This window comes from Uloborus diversus, chromosome 5 (assembly GCF_026930045.1).
Source record: "Uloborus diversus isolate 005 chromosome 5, Udiv.v.3.1, whole genome shotgun sequence".
NCBI classification, from domain to species: Eukaryota; Metazoa; Arthropoda; class Arachnida; order Araneae; family Uloboridae; genus Uloborus; species Uloborus diversus.
Window position 1 is genome coordinate 53,237,082 of NC_072735.1, and position 18,773 is coordinate 53,255,854.

The 18,773-nt window shown below is 31.7% G+C and overlaps 1 protein-coding gene across 2 annotated transcripts in view; it reads right to left on the reverse strand.

Moving 5' to 3' along the window:
• Window positions 1–452: 452 nt before the first annotated feature.
• Window positions 453–18,773, reverse strand: part of LOC129222170 (stress-induced-phosphoprotein 1-like) — a 79,950-nt gene continuing 61,629 nt past the window's right edge. For both annotated transcript variants that reach the window (XM_054856631.1, XM_054856630.1), the window contains 5 exons: window positions 18,391–18,487; window positions 9,675–9,836; window positions 7,762–7,865; window positions 1,109–1,272; window positions 453–754 (listed from right to left, as the gene is read on the reverse strand). In XM_054856631.1, the coding sequence (XP_054712606.1) occupies window positions 682–754; window positions 1,109–1,272; window positions 7,762–7,865; window positions 9,675–9,836; window positions 18,391–18,487 (600 nt within the window). In that variant the 3' untranslated portion in view covers window positions 453–681. The remainder of the gene's footprint in view (window positions 755–1,108; window positions 1,273–7,761; window positions 7,866–9,674; window positions 9,837–18,390; window positions 18,488–18,773) is intronic.

The following is an 18,773-nucleotide window of genomic DNA, read 5'->3' on the forward strand; positions in this document are numbered from 1 at the left end:
CTTTCCGTCCCGACCTCCGTCTCGGAAATTTTGTCCAAGATGGAAATCCGTCCTGAGACGGAAGGTCTTGCACCCATGATTAAAACATCTGTTTATATGAAAAACAGGACATTGACAAATACTGTACTGTGGAGACACCTTATGAAATATTTTTTGACAAAAAAACTACCAGCAAAAGAATTAAAACTGTATGGTAGTAGAATGTATGTCAAAGTTTCAGAAGGACAAAGAGAATCCAAATGGGATAAAAAGGCAGAATTTGGAATTTTGCTTGGATATGCAGAAGTTGGATCAAAGTTTTGGTCAATAATAGAATAATAGTTGCCAGTATGGCTGGACAATATCAGAACTTTAATACTGCGATATATCACTCAAAATATCACTTTTTTTCACAACAAATTTCTATTAAACACGGTTACAAACAGAAATAACAGTAAGGCCTACAGTAAGTTTTACTGAAGTAACAAACATTTATTTCACAGTTTGGCTCGAGTAAATATACAGTTTGAATGATTCAAGAGGTTTTTAAAGAAAAATATCGTGCAATCTTCAGTCTGCAGTTATTACATGAAATGATAATGAAGACCAAAGTCAGCAGAGCATTAATAAATGTAACATTTCAGACAGCAATGTTTTCATAATGGAAAATAAGTCCATAAGACTAGGTGGTATACAAAATTGCTAGCGAATTGCTATTAGTCCAGATTCTAGAAGTTTCTGGATTTTTGCAGCTATGTCTGGATTTTTAAGATGCCTGAAAGAAAAAAGAATATTACTTTAAACTGATTCAAAAGTCTATACAATTTAATATGTTCAAAACTATAAGTTTATTACAAATTTTAACTAAGTTGAACCAATTAAAATTAATAGAATAAAACAAATTTCGATTTTTTTCCCTGTTGCAGCGAACTGTGTTTCGTTATACCTGTTAGCATTTTCGTTATTAATGTTTAGAATGATGAATATCTTTCTTAGTTGCCCCGTATATTACCACACATATACATAATTTATATGCCAACAGTTATAAAAAATAAACAATTTATTTTTAAAAAATAAGTTTGCTCAATAGTCAATTTGTATCATGAAAATTAAATTGAAAAAAACTTACTCTTGAAGTGCCCTAGGATCATTCTGCATCTGTTCTAAAATCAATCGCATTGCAGGGTCTCCTAAAATTTGTTGAACTTCTGGATCAGACATTGCTTGCTTTCGAACTTCTTCTGGATTGCTACTGCTAGTTGTAATGCACTTTCGGTACCCATCCAGTGCTTCCTAAAAAATGATTTAGAACAAGAGTTAAAATTTAAATTAAACATTTTGCAGAAAAAGCAATGTTTCAAAACAACTGAACAAAGTGACTGTTCAATGAAATATTTTAGTCCATATTTTGAAATCATAATAATCAAACAGGACTGTACAATTAACAATGGTTTTCAGATTTGAGGCCACACATCCAGACTATAAAATATATATTAACAGCAAGTAACAGAAGAAAATGCTCACTTTTCTAGGTTTTCCAACTTATTATATAGAAAAATTTCAGATTAATATCTACCTACAATATCGATCTACCAGGGTTTACACGAGGGGAAAAGTAAGGTGGGACCCTGAACAAAATTTTAAGTAGGATTTTTTATTACTTTTTTGTTTGAAATTTTAGTTTTTTGCTTAAACATTCAGATAAATATTTATTTGAACAAAATAGATGTACATTGTGTAGCACAAAATTTGTTTAATGAGCAAATGCTGACAGCAGAAGTAAGTTTTACAGTAGCAAATTACCATCCCGATTAACATTAGAACTTCTTCCAAAATACACTTGAGCGTTCCTTAAGTGCAGAAAGACAAGGTGTTCCTCCGATGACTTTTAGCCCAAAAGCTCACACCTCTTTGAATTGAAAAAGGGGTTCCTTGTAATGCCAAAACATGCGTTTGCAGTAATTTGCAATTTTTGTGCATTAAAATGTAGGTAATTCATTTAATTTTTAAGCACAAAGGTATACGTTACATAGTATGTATTATCTAATTAAATCTTGCATTTATTATCAATTCATCATACTGCATCCAGTCAAAAACTCAAATGAAAACGTGAGGAATTTTTTTTTTCAGACGTTAATGTAGCTTTGGAAGAGTCCCTTCCTAACAAGAGAATGCACTTTTTTTCTTAAGTTTATAGAATTCTTTTTTTTAATTTCGACGCAAATATATGGCAACGGCAACATCAATGCAAAATTTTTTAACATTTGCTAGAAATTAAAATTTTGAATTTGGAGAGAAATTCTTCAGTGTTTTCTGGAGGGAGGGGCCATAGTTACCAACAATTAAATATTTCAAACAGACCAGTTTTTTTTCGTTTAAAATCTTCTCCACATGTAGTGGCTAAGACGATTCTTTGACAAAATGTCTCATATGCTTCATCAATAATTTGGAGAACTTATCATAAAATATAGATCACTGAAGCTTACTCTTAAAACATTTTTTATTTTTTGAGAGAAATATCTACACTTGTAAAAAAATATAAATAAACAAGCGCCAGCAGATTCCATTTTTTAAAAATAAATACAAGTATCGGTCATTTTTAAGCAGTCTTGAATAAACTTTCGTCAAGCCTTTAAAGAAAATGCATATTAAGTGACCAAAAGTTTTTTTATTGGTCATTTTTTAAAAATATATAGGACATAACATGGGAATATAAAAAGATTGCAGAAATATAGGACAGTTTTGAAGTTTTTGAAAATATAGGAAATATAAGATAATTTCTACCCCTGAGTAAAGCCAAAGAATAATGTTATTTTCAATCTATTTTTTTTCTTTTCATGGCTCAATTCCTTAGTTTTTCTGTTCATTGATACTAAGATTGCAGTTGGAAATTGTTAGACATTCTACTTTACAGTAAACTCCGGATTATCTGTGGAATTGGGTGGCACAAACTGAGTGGATTTTAGAAATCGCAGATAAACCACAAAAGGCAAAAAAGGACAAATAAGGTTAAAATTGTCCTTCCTCGTTTAGCTGAATTGATGCACAATACTTCCTACAAAGAGTAAAAATAATCTATTTTTGCACAGCATAACTGAACAACAAGAATATACAATGCATGTACTAATGAAAAACAGGTATGTGCGATGAAGAAAGCACAATAAATAAGTAAAACAAAAATGAGCAAGTTTAAATTTACAATATTTCGATTTAAAAAAAACCCAGCTATTGATATTTGCTTTTAGCTGCGAAAATCCATGTTCCTGATTGTCAATTGACTTATGAATAATTGGGGTTGACTGTATATTAGATTTATCTGTAAATTTTTTTGAAAAATAGAAAAAAAAATCAAATGAGAAAATTTTCTATTTTTTTAACACAAAAGGCCCTGTTAATGGTGAATAGATTTTTACTGGGCGAGATTTCAGAAGAAGTTGCGAGGATTTGCGCAATCCAGCTCAATGGCAATAACCCGTGCTATACTATATACCCGAGGTGCCCATGAAAGGGGAGGGGGGGGGTCATGGTACATACTGCAGCTTACAAAAATTAATTTTAGAGGGGTCATTCCCCCACAGTCTTCATTTGAAAAAGAATTCTTTTATAAGATAGAAGGTGGTGAAATTAGCAATAAAAAATCGCTTCAGTGAAGTAGATATATTTTTTAAACAAGGTACCCTTTCCAACATTCATTAATTAAAAAAGAAATAGACGAACTGAATCCTAACTCCAGGCAGGGTTCCCGAATCACATCCCTCTTAAGGCACTCAAATATAGCCTAAAGTGTACCTTAAAACTTTTAAATATTTCAGCATCAAAGAATTTTCGGAAGAGAACTTCCGAACCCCTTCCTCTGAGTTCACCACAAATGTTCTAAATTTCAATTTTTAAGGCTTCAGTTTCTAAATTGTTTTGTAGAAATAGTACTCCTCTTACCTATAAACATGACTTATGACCGCCTAAAAATTTTAATACTTTAATTTTGGAAACTTTTTGAAAGAACCTTCCTACACCCTTCCCCCACAGTCTTCATTTGAAAAAGAATTCTTTTATAAGATAGAAGGTGGTGAAATTAGCAATAAAAAATCGCTTCAGTGAAGTAGATATATTTTTTAAACAAGGTACCCTTTCCAACATTCATTAATTAAAAAAGAAATAGACGAACTGAATCCTAACTCCAGGCAGGGTTCCCGAATCACATCCCTCTTAAGGCACTCAAATATAGCCTAAAGTGTACCTTAAAACTTTTAAATATTTCAGCATCAAAGAATTTTCGGAAGAGAACTTCCGAACCCCTTCCTCTGAGTTCACCACAAATGTTCTAAATTTCAATTTTTAAGGCTTCAGTTTCTAAATTGTTTTGTAGAAATAGTACTCCTCTTACCTATAAACATGACTTATGACCGCCTAAAAATTTTAATACTTTAATTTTGGAAACTTTTTGAAAGAACCTTCCTACACCCTTCCCCCTTAAGTCATCCAAAGATAGCCCAAAACAAAGCTCTTAAAATTTCAGAAACTAAAATATTTCGGGCTGGGGGTGCGGAATACCCACCCCCCTCCCTCTCATTGTGTTTACTAAACGCAGTGTAAGTTTTTATTTAAGATTTATTTTTCTATTGAGAGAGCAACTCCCTTCCACACATCGCCAAAGACAACCCAAAGTTTTAAGACTTCAATTTCGAAAATGTTTCGAGAAAAACTCCTGAATTCCCTAACTCACTCAAAAATAGCCAAAATAGCATTTCAATACTTTGGGGAGAGAGACCCCCCCCCCCCCCCCGTACTCTTTCCTCTAAGTTCACAAAATTTTACTTAAATTTGCGGTTTCCCCTTTTCATCACCGAAGATTTAAGAATTTAAATTCTAAAACGTATTGAGAGATAGCCTTCGAATTCCCTCTTCTAAGTCTTCCAAAGATTACTTAAAGCTGAGTTCTGAATACTTCAGCTTTGAATATTTTTTGGGAAAGGAGAACCCCGAACCCAAGACGGTCCAAAGTTGCGCTTTTAAGACTCCAGTTTCGGAATTTCGCCTCAAGAGAGATCCCTCCCTCCTTCTTAACATTGCCAAAGACAGCCTAAAAGATTTAAGACTTCAATTACAAACACTTTTCGGGAGAGGGTCGCAAATGCCTTTTAACTTAAGTCATTTAAGTATAGCCTCAAATAGTTTTTAATATATCAGCTACAAAACATTTTCATGTTAGAACACCAAAACCATCTCTCATAAATTCACCAAAGATTGCCTAAATTAGTGTTTTTAAGACTCCAGTCTTCGATTCTTTTTTAAAACCCACTTTTACATCATTAGAGACAGCCTAAAACTTTTTGACTTTTAAATTTTTAAGAGTTTGCAGTGGAGAAATATCAAACCACTCCTAGCTTCAAAAATATTTTCAATTTAGTTTTTCGATATTTTATACTGTAACCCTTGAGTACCCCCCCCCCCTTAGATTTTCCAAAATATCAACGTTTTAAGACCTCAGTATCGTGGGTTAATTTGCGGATAGATTACCCTCTTTGCAAGAGCAGCGTTTTTTCGCAAACTCGTGCTGCCATTATTTTTCTCCTTTCTTTTCTCCCCCCCCCCCACCCATATTTCCATTCTAGCGAGTGTTCGATTCAATGACATTAGAATTTAGTGATTCCTCAAGTCTTTGTCAAAAATGCAGGAACGGTTTGCCCATCGGTGTTTCCAACCTGCTTGAAATCCCCCCCCCCTCCCCGATTATTTTCAAAATTCATATTTTCATTAAAATATTCAAAATCCTTGATAGTTTGTTTTACCTGGTATGTGGACGCCCTTTGCTGTGGCGAAAATATTTCATCTTGTCAGCAATCACTCTCAATCGGTGATGCAGATTCAACTCTTAAGACATTTTAAGAACGTACATAATTTTCATTTATGCGTGTAAAGTTTGCAAAAAAAAAATTCCCACAAATGAAAAAAACGAAAGGATGATCGAAAATAGCATGAGAAAAGGCTAAATTTTCAATTAGAGTCGATTGCTTCAAAAAATCAGGGAGAATAGCGAGCAACTATTCGGTCTGCAATGCAGTGAGTTGGTTGGAAATAACAAAGCTATACCTAATAAAAAAATTTTGAAAAAAAAATAGAACCGACTTCAAAATTGCTCTAAAAAGTGAAAAATAATTTTATTCTTTAAACACCATCGATAATACTTTTAAACATAATTTTTGAAGTTGGCGCAAAAACGATCGATAAATTCATTCACAGCCATAACTCAACTACAAGTATAAATTTAACCAGGTCCAGTTTCTTCACTACGCATTGATGGACAGCATATTATTTGAGTAACGATATAAATGTTTCGTTCCTAACTTTGGATGATTTTTTGATAAAAATATGAACGAAGCATGGTTACAATGGATTTTACTTTTTGTTTTTGCACCAACTTCAAAAATTATGTTTAAAAATATTATCGATGGTGTTTAAAGAATAAAATTATTTTTCACTTTTTAGAGCAATTTTGAAGTCGGTTCTATTTTTTTTTTCAAAATTTTTTTATTTCATTCTTTTTTGTGTAAATGTAGATATTTCAGTAAAAGTAAGAAGTTACCTAGTAAGAAATAAGACTCTATATCACTGTGTTGCTTTAGAAAAGCCTTTATTCAAAATTATCATTACAATTACTATTAATGTTACCTACTGTTATATGGCACCAAACTTTTATAACAATGAGTTTCATACTGTCGCGTAGATGAAGATAGCAAAGACAATGTGAAAGCCAAATGAAGCGAATACTCGTTAGTCTCAACTCGAGATCTTAATTCAGAACCACGAATGAACGTTACATATAACTTGAAAAAGTGCTGGAACTTTCCAGATGTGAAAAAGATACAGAAATTAATAGAACATTCGAGAAAACACGGGAAACAGTAGAAACGAAATTTTAGTAAAATTCACTTTGTCCTAGTCGGGAGTTGAACCCGGGTTGCTCGTGTGGGAGATGAGAATTCTACCACTGAGCCACCATTATCCACGGATGAAAAGTGCGAACTTCGCTAGTATCATTTTAATCATTTAATAGAGAAATTTACTGTTTTTTGCCCATAACTTTTTTTTAAAGAACAAATAAGGTCAAACAAAGTAATGGGACCTAAGTTGAGCCATCCTCTATCCATTAAAAAAAGAATCATCAAAATCGGTTCACTAGGTGAGACGCTATGAGTGGACAAACAAAAAAAAAAAAAAACATACATACGGTATGAACTGATAACCGCCTCCTTTTTGAAGTCTGTTAAAAAAAGTCAAACGGCGCGAGCCGAAAAGCCACTCCTCCAAAAGCATGTTGAAGCACATGCCGGAAAACCGACAGAATGTCGATGGTGGGAACGGGTTATGGAACGATCCAGTAATATTAAAGCATATTTTTCAAACTCAATTTTTCTTTTTTCATTAAAAATTAAAAGAAAGTTATTGAATTTCTTTCCGTCCCGACCTCCGTCTCGGAAATTTTGTCAAGACGGAAATCCGTCCTGAGACGGAAGGTCTTGCACCCATGTTCCCACTAGATAGTGAGCACCTCAGCTCACTTGATGTGAAATTTATTAGGAATTTAATTTGGCTGAGTGCCTGAGTCAAATAGGCACTTTTGGGATCTTAGACATCAAGCAACATGAACACTGATGATTTTCTGCATCATGAAAATCAACCGACCGAGACTACCGGTTCAAAGCCAGTGTATAAGACCAACACCTAACACAATAACCCAACCAGCTGACATGCAAATTCATAATTAGTTAAGAATGAAATTACCTGGTTATTTGGATCTAGTTCCATAGCTTTTTGGAATGCAGCGGATGCTTTTGCATGTTCTTTCAATGCCATTAGAGCCATTCCTTTTCTTATGTGTCCCCTAACTAAAATAAATGGTGCATTAGCTTCAATTGGCTTGATGGTTTATGCTCTTAAAAAAAAACAAAAATTAAATAAAGTCAATTTAAAATCTTCTTCAAAAAAACCTTGAATTCGTCTGAGAGAAATCAAAGTCCGGCTACAATAAAAAAAATTGCAAAAAGGTGATTACTGTCTAAAAGTTATAATATTGCATAAATTTCAATGAATTTAAGATTTTACTCACAGTAAATATCACAAAAAACATTATAAATTGCAATGTAATAAAAGTTTATTGTAATATTAAGATTGAAAGTTTTCAAAAATCTTGGTGCCTCATTAAATTCAAAAATATCATTAAAACCTTCAAATTTGCCAAAGAAATATATTAAGACACCAAAAACCATTAAAGTTTTATAAAAACATAATACAATCCCCACCAACTCCATTCTTTATATACAATCTAACTAAGAGACCAAGTTACTGTAAATGATCTTCATTCATAATTAATGTATCTAAAAGTTAAAAGTAAAATTAATTGGAAAATTTGGGGAAAAAAGTTATTTTGGCTGAAATGGGACCAGTATTTGAACTGGTAGGGTCATAACACACTGCATGAATATTATCTACAATACTTAAATCTTTAATACTTCAAAGACAACTTCAACTTCTCTTGTTCTGGATAGAATTTTGGAAACTGCCAGTTTCTTTCCCAGAAGTTAACAATAACACTCTTTTCTACTGAGACAATAGATTATTGTTCCATACATTCATTTACAAATTGTCATACTCTTAGAGCAATTGAGTAAGCCTTACAAATAAAATTTAATAACCGTGATATTAGGAACAAATACAAACCAAATTTTGCCTTAAAAATAATTTTAAGCATTTAATTTCAACTCAAAGTACCCATAATTTCTATAATTTCCCAAGTACTAAACTGAAAGCAACATCTCTTTTGACAATTTCAAAAACTGCATTGTACGAGTGAAAGAAAATGGCTCATTTGATTTCTGTTTGTACTAATCGTGGTTTTATATTAACTAGGCCTGAAATCTGCGAGTTAAAATATAAAACTAAAGTAATAGTACGTGTTAAAAAGTTAACGTTACATAAGGTTCACTATTTAATCATGCACATTACCAACTTTTCATCATTGAGCTACCTCTGAATATTGTTACATCGCCATTTATCAAAGCATTTTCGCTGTGTGTGCTACTACTATGGTAGAATTTACTACATTAGTTTAAACTTCTATATCTAAAAATGTTTTGGCTATGTTTGTCAGTAAAGTAGCGGAATAAAGAAAGTACATTTTGAGAAATCAGAATATATCAGTAGTAGGTAAACAATAATGCTAAGCCCATTGTAGAGGTGTCTCAAAGTCTGAAAACAGGAGAAAATGTATAATGCCTCACTTTGTCATTTTACTAAATATTAATGAATAAACTGTGTCAGGTACTGAGAAATTCACAATATATAAGAAATGAAACACCAGATACATGAGTAGAATATACTTATTTTAAAAGATTAATAACATTTTCAAAACTGCATTCTAATATAGATTCCAAATAGTCTCTTCAGTTTTGTTGTAGTTTACAATTTGCTGAGTAAGTTTTGTGTACTTTTTCCTTAAATAATGAGTAGAAAACTGATTTAATAACCTCCTCAGCATATTAAAGCACTGGGCCTTAGTGATTCATTTTTAAATTCAAATATGCTAAAAAGTTTGCAGTGGCTGAAAAGTTAACCATTTTGGCTCAACGATACCCTGAATGACTGTAATAAAGACTGCTAGTAAAAAAATCTGATAAAAATGCTTTGTAATAACTTACCAAAATTTGGATCTAATTTAATACATGTTTCACAATCTTTCAGTGCCAAAGGAAATTCTGCAAGCTTTTGATAACAGGCAGCTCGGTTACTGTATAGAATTGCATCATCTGGATTACGCATAATAGCTTCTGTATAATGCTTCATAGCAGCAGGATAATCACCTTTAGTCAAAAAATTTAAACTTTAATAATGATCATGTAACATTTTATACACTACAGTTGAACTCTTAATACGACCATGGTTAATACGAAATCACAGGTAAAACAAACGTTTTGTTATTTAAGTTTCGTTTACAATTAAACTACATTAAAATTTTTACAGATATTGCGTAGAATAAAATGAAAGTTTCGGTTGAGACGAACAAAACTTCTGACCTTTAAATGGAAAAATTTCCCGATTGAATTTTTTTTTTTCTTTTTCTGATACTTTGCATCATAGCAGAAAGCTAACCCTGCATTCCTAATACTTAGAGTAATTTCCAATTCATCTTTTAGTTATTAAGTGGTGACAGCTATTCTACCTTAACCACATGGCGCAGAATATTTCAACGGACAATGAAACTGTAGTCAATGCAGCCCCCTATGCATTCCTCTCTCATTTTCATCAAGTTCAAGCTTGTTAGCTCTCAAGGGAATGAGAGAAGTTCTGGACTGCATTGGGATGGGCTATTGGGAGAGAATTCATTTCTTCGCCTATTACTCTTCTGAGAATGAAAGAGTTAAAGCTTATACTGTTGCTATTTACCTTAGAACAGGTAGGGGACTACTTGGGAATAAAAAATCTCTTAATTTGGGTGTTATCACTTGTCTCTTTCCCCTGCCCCATTTTCGAATAGGTTCTTCAGTTATTGCTAATACAACTTAATAACACAATAAACAGGCCTGTCCCACATATCTTATTCTCCCTTGAACATCAATAAGGCAGGTTATTTTATGTTGTAACTTAGCTTTCTGGTTCATGAAAGAAACAAATCTGTTGTATTTATCCTGACAGTCTATGTTCCTTATATATTAAATGCTGCTTTTTCTGATAATCTATTAAAATCCAATGATGGGTAGCATACAAAGAAAAGCACTTTCAGCTCGTGAAAAGTGAGACAAATAAATGACTTGCAATGTATTATATTATACAACAATAAATGCATAGTAAATTATACATATGCATTTTTCTTCCCCATTTTACATATTCACAGTTGTTACAAATAACGTCTAATACGAACAAATTCATGGATTTTTGACGGTTAGTATTAAGAGAGTAACTATATATACACTACAATAATTTATATTTCAGTATGTTTAAAGAACGTTAAATGTGCCATTTTATGCCACTTCAAGAACATTTGCTTATACACATTCAGGAGAGTATATTTTCCCAACAATACAAGAATACCCACACCATAAAGTTTTTTAATCATATTTAAGCCTCAATGAGATAAATTTAAAGTTTTTGCAAAAAATGAGTCATTAAATTTTTATTTGCTAAAACTGACTTATAAAAAATCTACAATGTTATAAACATACCCTTACAAAAATGAGGGATCATTAAGATGCACCATTTTTGTATTAGAATAAAGTAATCACCTTAAATTTCAGTTCTGTCTATATACTATTTTCAAGTGGTATTTAGCATCACATACTACACTTTGATTTTAGCCCAAAGAGAATTTTATCGCTTCTGAACAAGAATCAACTTGGTGGATAAATATTTAAGTTGATAAACAGGCAATTATTCAAACTATACTAAATACATAAGGGTCATTAACACAAAAGCAGTTTCTTGACCTCAAGAAGTTCAGAAAAATGTAAGTGGATAGAAAGCACTGAAATAATTCATATAAATAGATAAAGAGCAATGCCTTCATTTAAAATAGATGTTGTGAACAATATTTAAATAAATTAATTTCAAAATCTCAAGAACTAGGAAATGGAGAGGGGAATGATATACTATTAAAATGAAGTATATCTTACACAACTAATTACTGCTATAGAGGTGCAGATTAGCGGTCGCCACTCGCCAATTGGCGACCAAAAATTTTGAATGGCTACCAAAGATTTCAGCGCCGATCGCCACCGGGTAACCAAAGGGGAAAAAAAATCCCCCAAGTTGAAGTTATCGATCGCACTGTGCTTTCGGATCCAGTTTTTCATGCTGTGGTAGTCACTCGTCTAGACGCGAGGTCACTTACTGACCTTCAAGAAAAGTTGAAATGTTGCCCCTCTCCTCGCTGATTCATTGACCACTTCCCGTTTGCTACACCTGCACTGCGTTCGGGGCTTAGAGCATTGTTCGGGAAGGGGGGGGGGGGGGTGAAAACTGAAACCTCCCCGCGGTCCAGCAGACATGATCCCCGAACCCAATCAAGGTCAACACCGCAGCATCTGCAGTGCCTGAGGAGGGGAAACGTAAATACGACGGCGTAGCTAATTCTGATAACTTTTTAAAAGGTTGAAAATGACGAGTAGAGGTAGCTCAAAGAGAATAAATTTGGATACATCTTCCAAGACTTTATTTCAGTTCTTCAAAACGAAGACAACCAGCATCAAGTCAGTTCATTTTTCATTATTATAGAATTTTTTTTTTTTTTTTGGAAAGATTACTGTAACGTGTGTAACAAACTAAACATGGCACCAAATACATTATTTTTCTGCTGTATAATACGCTATCGATTTAAAAATCAATTTTTAGAAGTACCAAATTACTTTAAAGTGGCCGACTTACACCGGGTGTCATGAAACTTTTCACGACTTGCTTCGCGAAAATCTGCTTCCCTTGTTCCTTTTACATCTTGCGAATATTTTAATATAATATAATTTTTTTTCAATCTGAAAATATTTTGACACATGCAGCGTTACATTAGCTTATTTAATGTTTAATTTTCATGACTTTTTATTTAGGAAGCCATATTAAATTTGAAATCGTACTTCGTGCGAAAACTTGCACTTCGTGATTTAGATTTCAATCCTTTTACACCTTGTAAATATTAAAAATATTTTTTAAAATCGGAAGTTATTTTGCGCAGGCTAAATTTAATTAGCTTATTTCGTGTTTGATTTTAATGAATGGATTTATTTTTGGATCCATGCTTCCTTTGTAATCGTACTTCGCGGGGAACTGCACCTCGTGGTTGAGTTTTCAATAGCTTTGCATCTTGTTCATTTCTTAATATTTTTGACAAATGAAAGTTATTTTGACGTATAGTACCTTAGATTAGCTTGGTCTATGTTCCATTTTAATAAAAGAATTAATTTTTGAAGCCACGCTTCCTTTGTAATCGTACTTTGCGGGGAATTGCACTTCGTGGTTGAGTTTTCAATCCCTTTGGATCTTGTACAGATTTTAATATTTTTGATAATCAGAAGTTATTTTGGCACAGGCTGCCTTAAATTAGCTTATTTTTATGTTTATTTTAAAGACTTGATTTATTTTTGGAATCGTGCTTTCTTTGTAATCGTACTTCGCGTATAACTATAACCACGTGGTTGAGTTTTAAATCCTTTTGCATCTTATTCATATCTTAATATTTTTGACAGACGAAAGTTATTTAGACAAATGCAACCTTATATTAGTTGTTTTATGGGCAGTTCTCAAAAGGTGGGAACAAAAAAGTTAACTTTGAGCAATTTCAAAAATTTTCGAATTTGATATCAATTTTGCTTTTATTCTATAGTATGCATACCTAGAACACAATATATGAACATGAAAAGACAGCAGGTATTTGTAAAAATTGTTAATTAGCAAATTAAATTAGCAGTCTGTAGGTAACAGATTTTGGACACTGTTGTCCTGTAGGTAACGGATTTTGGACATTGTTGTCCTGTAGGTAACGGATTTTGGACATCATCATAATGTAAGTTTCACCATTTTTGACAACTGTTAATCTGATTTTTAACTTTTCCAATGAAAATTTTATTTACTACTTTTTAAATTTTGCAATTTAATGATAAAGAGGATAGTAATGAAGTACTTGAATGGCTATACATACTGCTCTTTACATATAATAAAGTTTTGGAATGATTTTGAAGAAGTTGATGAAAGGTAGAAAAAAGCTTCATGGAAATAATTATACAAACTTGTAGTTTGATTTTTTGGGACAAAAAAGGAATAAAAATAGAGACAAATAAATACGACATATATATTTTTAAAGGAAAAATAAACAAAATATGCTTTAAGAAAGAATGTAAAAAGTGACATCAGTTTTAATAATGAATATATTTTCTAATGTCATAAGAATTAAAACGATGTCTAAAAAAAAATTATTGAAAAAAGAAATTTGTATTTCTATTTGGAGATCGTTAAATTATGTTTCCAAAAGAAAGAAGAGAAAAAAAAAATTCTAAAATAATAAAAGCGGCGGGAAAAAAAAAAGCTAGTGCAGGTGATAAAGTCGCCAAAACTGGTGCAGCTGACAATTAACTACATTTGTCAAACTGGAATCCCCCTCTGGTAACCTTTAGCTTATCGTATACTGTGTTGTCGCCAACGGAGGTTTGCTTGGCGATTTTCGCGCAAAATGGTTTTCGTTCGATCACAAACAGCCATGTTTCTACTGTAATTTATGTATTGTTCAATGTGTAACGTATTAATTATGCAAAATACCTATGGATTAAAGTAGATAACATCAGAATAATTTTTTTTATTGATGTTAGAAGACAGTGGATTACAAAAAAATTATAAACGGACAGAATTATCGGCGTCAAGATCGTAACGCCATTTGGACATCTCACATGTATGTTTAAGAAAAAATATTTTTCTTCTAAGATACTGCATAAAAGCTTATGAAAACACTTTTAAACAATTAAAAACTGATTCTGAGGATCGATAAATACCTTTAAAACGAAAACATCATATACTTAGTTCTCAAATAATAGCATTGTAAAGATCGTAACTTTTGGACATGCATCAAATTTCAAACTTACTTTTTTCTAAAATCGTTTACAAAGTAAATAATCTGTCTTTACTTTTGTTATTTGTGTAAAATATTAACAAAAAATTATTCAGTGTAAGATTCATGCCTTTAATTTTTTTTTGAAACGTATGGAAATAATTAAAAAAAAAATTTTTTTTAATGGTACATTTGCTCAGTTAACGTTTTGGTATGTCCAAAATTGTGCCATTTAGCAAAGAAAATATTTTTTAAGGGCATTTAAAGAGCTTTTTTTCCATAATTTATGTCAATTCTTGTCTCTATACAGCATTATAATTTACCTCAAAAATTTTAGAGTTAATTAAAATGAAAGTTATTTGGTGTTGAAGCTTCAAAGTTGAAGTCTGTGTTTGCTCCCACCTTTTGAGAACTACCCTTATGTTATATTTTTATAAAAGAATTTATTTTTGAAGCCATGCTTCCTTTGTAACCGCACTTCGCGGGGAGCTGCACCTCGTGGTTGAATTTTCAATCTTTTTGCATCTTGTACAATTGTCTTCATATTTTTGATAAGCAAAAGTTATTTTGATGTGTGCTACCTTAGATTAGCTTGTTTCATGTTCCATTTTAATAAAAGAATTTATTTTTGGAGCCATGCTAACTTTGGAATCGCACTTTGAGGATAATTGCATCTTGTGCTTTAGATTTCCTTTTGCATCTTGTACCAACATATTTTAATTTTTTTGGCAGTCGGAAGTTGTCAGCTTATTTTAAGTTTTATTTTAATAAATAATAAATGCAATTATTTCGGGAAACGTGCCGACATTGCGCACCAGTTTTGCTAATCTTTTTGCATTTTTGAATACTTCAGAAGTTTTGATAATTGAAAGTTATATTTTAATAACTAAAAAGTAATAAATCCTGTTCATATATTTATTTTTACAGGCTTTATTTTAATCAATTTAATTTATCCTAAAATATTAAATCTAAACATTTTTTTTTTGCTGTTGAATTTGAAATGTATTATTTCTATAAACGATACTAAATGTCGTATGTTGAGAGGCAGATTTCTAGAGTAGTGGATAGCTACTTTATTATTAGTTCAATTCTAATTCAGACTTTTAAAATAACCATTTGTTCGCAAACTACAAATATTTTTCTAGTTTGTTTTTATTATGTGGCTTTGAATTTTAAAATTTGGTCCTACAAATTTAAATTTGCAAATATGTTGGCAAGGGGGATTCTATGAAAAGTGAAACCAGTAGGTCAAACAAATATTAGATTTTTAACTTAATGTGTTCCTCCATCCTATTTCAATCCAAATCTTTCTCAGATTTCTTCAATGAGAGAAGGAAAATACTTATCAATTTTCACTGGTACTGATTTTTATTGTGCTAAGATTTTTAATACATAGATATATAAAATATATGTACAGTGAAGCAGAGTTGATACGTTTTTGAAGGGACTGTATGAAAAAAGTGTAATAAGGGGAAAAACGTACAATAGGTATGCATTAAAATGTATTGGATTCTGCAGGGACCAATTCAAAAAACGTACCAAAGAGAAATGTATAAACGGTGCTTTTCTGTATATGTATATATATATATATATATATATATATATATATATATATATATATATATATATATATATATATATATATATATCTGTGGGTGTATGTTTGGCTACCAAAAATTTGAAGTGGCTACCAAAGTTTTTGGTGTTGGTAGCCACTGGCTACCAAAGAAAAATACCAATCTACACCTCTATACTGCTATATTAAATAAGAAAGTCATGATAGGATAACAGCAGTGATAATAATAGTGATACTTACAAGTAGTGGAAAAAATTAGCAGACTAATTAACCTAAGCTAAGGAGGTAGACCAAATCCAAATACAGAAACCAGAGTGCAGTTTATTGTTAAAATAATTATGAAAACAAGAACAAAATAAAATAATTTGTTTAGAATAGGAGTGTGCAACCTTTTTCAGCGAAGGGCCACTTACGATACAGGAGCACTAGTGGAGGGCTGCATGCAGGTCCCTAATTTTAAAAGGTCTGAACTGGCAATGGAACTGCCAATCCAGACCTTTGTTCATGGCTATTTTTCGGATGTAAACATTTTATTGCATCTAACATTTCTCACAATACATCTACAGAAACTTGAGATGAAATTACTTACAGGACATTAATCACAAATGAAAAAGGGGAAAAAACCTTCCTCCCTGACACAAAAAATGTTCAAACCAGCAAATAGTCGTGTTAACTCAAAAACTGGATAATATTATACTATTTAAAAACATAAATGAAGTGTGAGTTATGCCACATTTTGTTATTGCACAAAGGGTCATTCCACGGAAAATTGTCATTTTGTCGTGCACATGATGCTTCATATATTTCATTAAAAATAATACTTTTAATGAACAATTTTTTTCTGCTTAATAGATTACAAACTTATGTGATTTCTTGAGCAAAACATTTCTACATTACCCTTTAGAATTATTACTTTTTTATAAAATGTCACCGGGTACCATCACCGGGACAAAATGTTGACTTTATTGTGGAATGGCCAAAAAGAGTCGTGCGCTACATAGAATATTATTTGTGCCAATTCTTTGTCTGATGGGTGATAAAGGTTCAACTTAAATATTTTGTATCGTAATGATTAAATGTATCCAAAAACTGCATAAGCAGTTTTAAGGGTTCACATGTAGCATCAAGTAGGGAACAGTAACCTTCTAGTTCACTGTATGTAATTGATTCAAACTTATTTGATGGTAGAGTAGACAAACTTTATTTCAACAACTGGGACATCTTCTGGAATCAAAATGCTATAGTTGAAAAACGAACATTATTTCAAACAGAGATGTTAGTACTTTGACCATGAAATACATAAAATGCAAAATCATCAACCAGCCAGCTTAACAAAGCTGACAGACAATGCCAAGAAAGGCTGCTTCTTTTATGAATGGCTCCTCTTGCTGCAGAGGATTCAGTTTAAAAATATAATTGCAAAATATTTTGAATGACAGAGGAATTTGAGAAAGTATTTTTCAATGACAAAAAAAAAAAAAAAAACTCTGGCGAAAATGGTTTGATTTGTCAATACAAAAGCTGTTAAGGGGATTGGTTATACTATGACTCAATCAAGCAATCATGCAATTTATCAAAACTACTACCAAGAGAGCAAGGAAAGATTAGTGCTGACTTCAAATGCTTCCAGAAAAAATGCATTTGTACCTCTACAAACAGCGTTGCACTCGCACATTAAAAAAAAAAAAAATTTAACAGAACGAATGAAGGAAGATATTTACAATAGTTGTGCATTCTTTGAATTTTGATCAGAAAGCAAATATATTTGTACTTGACATTTCATAAACTTCAACAATAAGCTTCTATTTCAAACATATTTTTTGGGGGAGGAGACCTGAAAGCAAAGAATGCTAAAAATACCCTTGAACTTTAGCTATTAGACTTTGTACAATTCAGAAACAAATGCTAAAAGATTGCTGCCAAATCACCTGCAATGTGGTGAATAAGCCAAAGCCTTTTACCACGTGTATACGATACACTGTACACTTTATAGAGCAGTGGTGCCATCAAGTCTTGGAAAAGTCAAGAAGCTATGTACGAGAGTAGAGCCCTTTAATCAGGATTAGAAGAACGAGTTTTCTTTTACAAATGAAAATGAACAAATTACCAAAAATGATAAAATAAATTTAAAAAAAAACTGAAGTAAACGGGAGAAATTGGTACTTAAAAACTTAAAACCGCAAGAAATGAGCAAAAAAAGGGAGTCCCTTGAAAAACGGGAGAGTTAGCATTGCTTCAAAAATTAATGTGGGCTTACCTTTTTGGTAACATTCCTTTCCTTTGTTCTTTTCTTCCAAGGCTTTTTCCGGATCAAGATAAGCTTTTTTTTCTTCTTCTTTTATGATTTTTTCTACCTAGAAAACGATAGCAGTGAAATATTACATATGGAGATTCAGGATTCATCAATATATATCAGTTGATATATATCACAAAAAGAAATCCATTATTTATTTTGAAAATATTATGATATTTAGATATGTTCGATATTTATTTTTTCAATTACAGTATTTCTAATATAAAAATTATATTAATTATACAATCATTGTTCATTTATTACTAAAAATAACCAAAAAGTAATGTACTATATTTTTATAATGCATTAATCTATCATAATATTCCAAAGTAGCATAATATTTATTT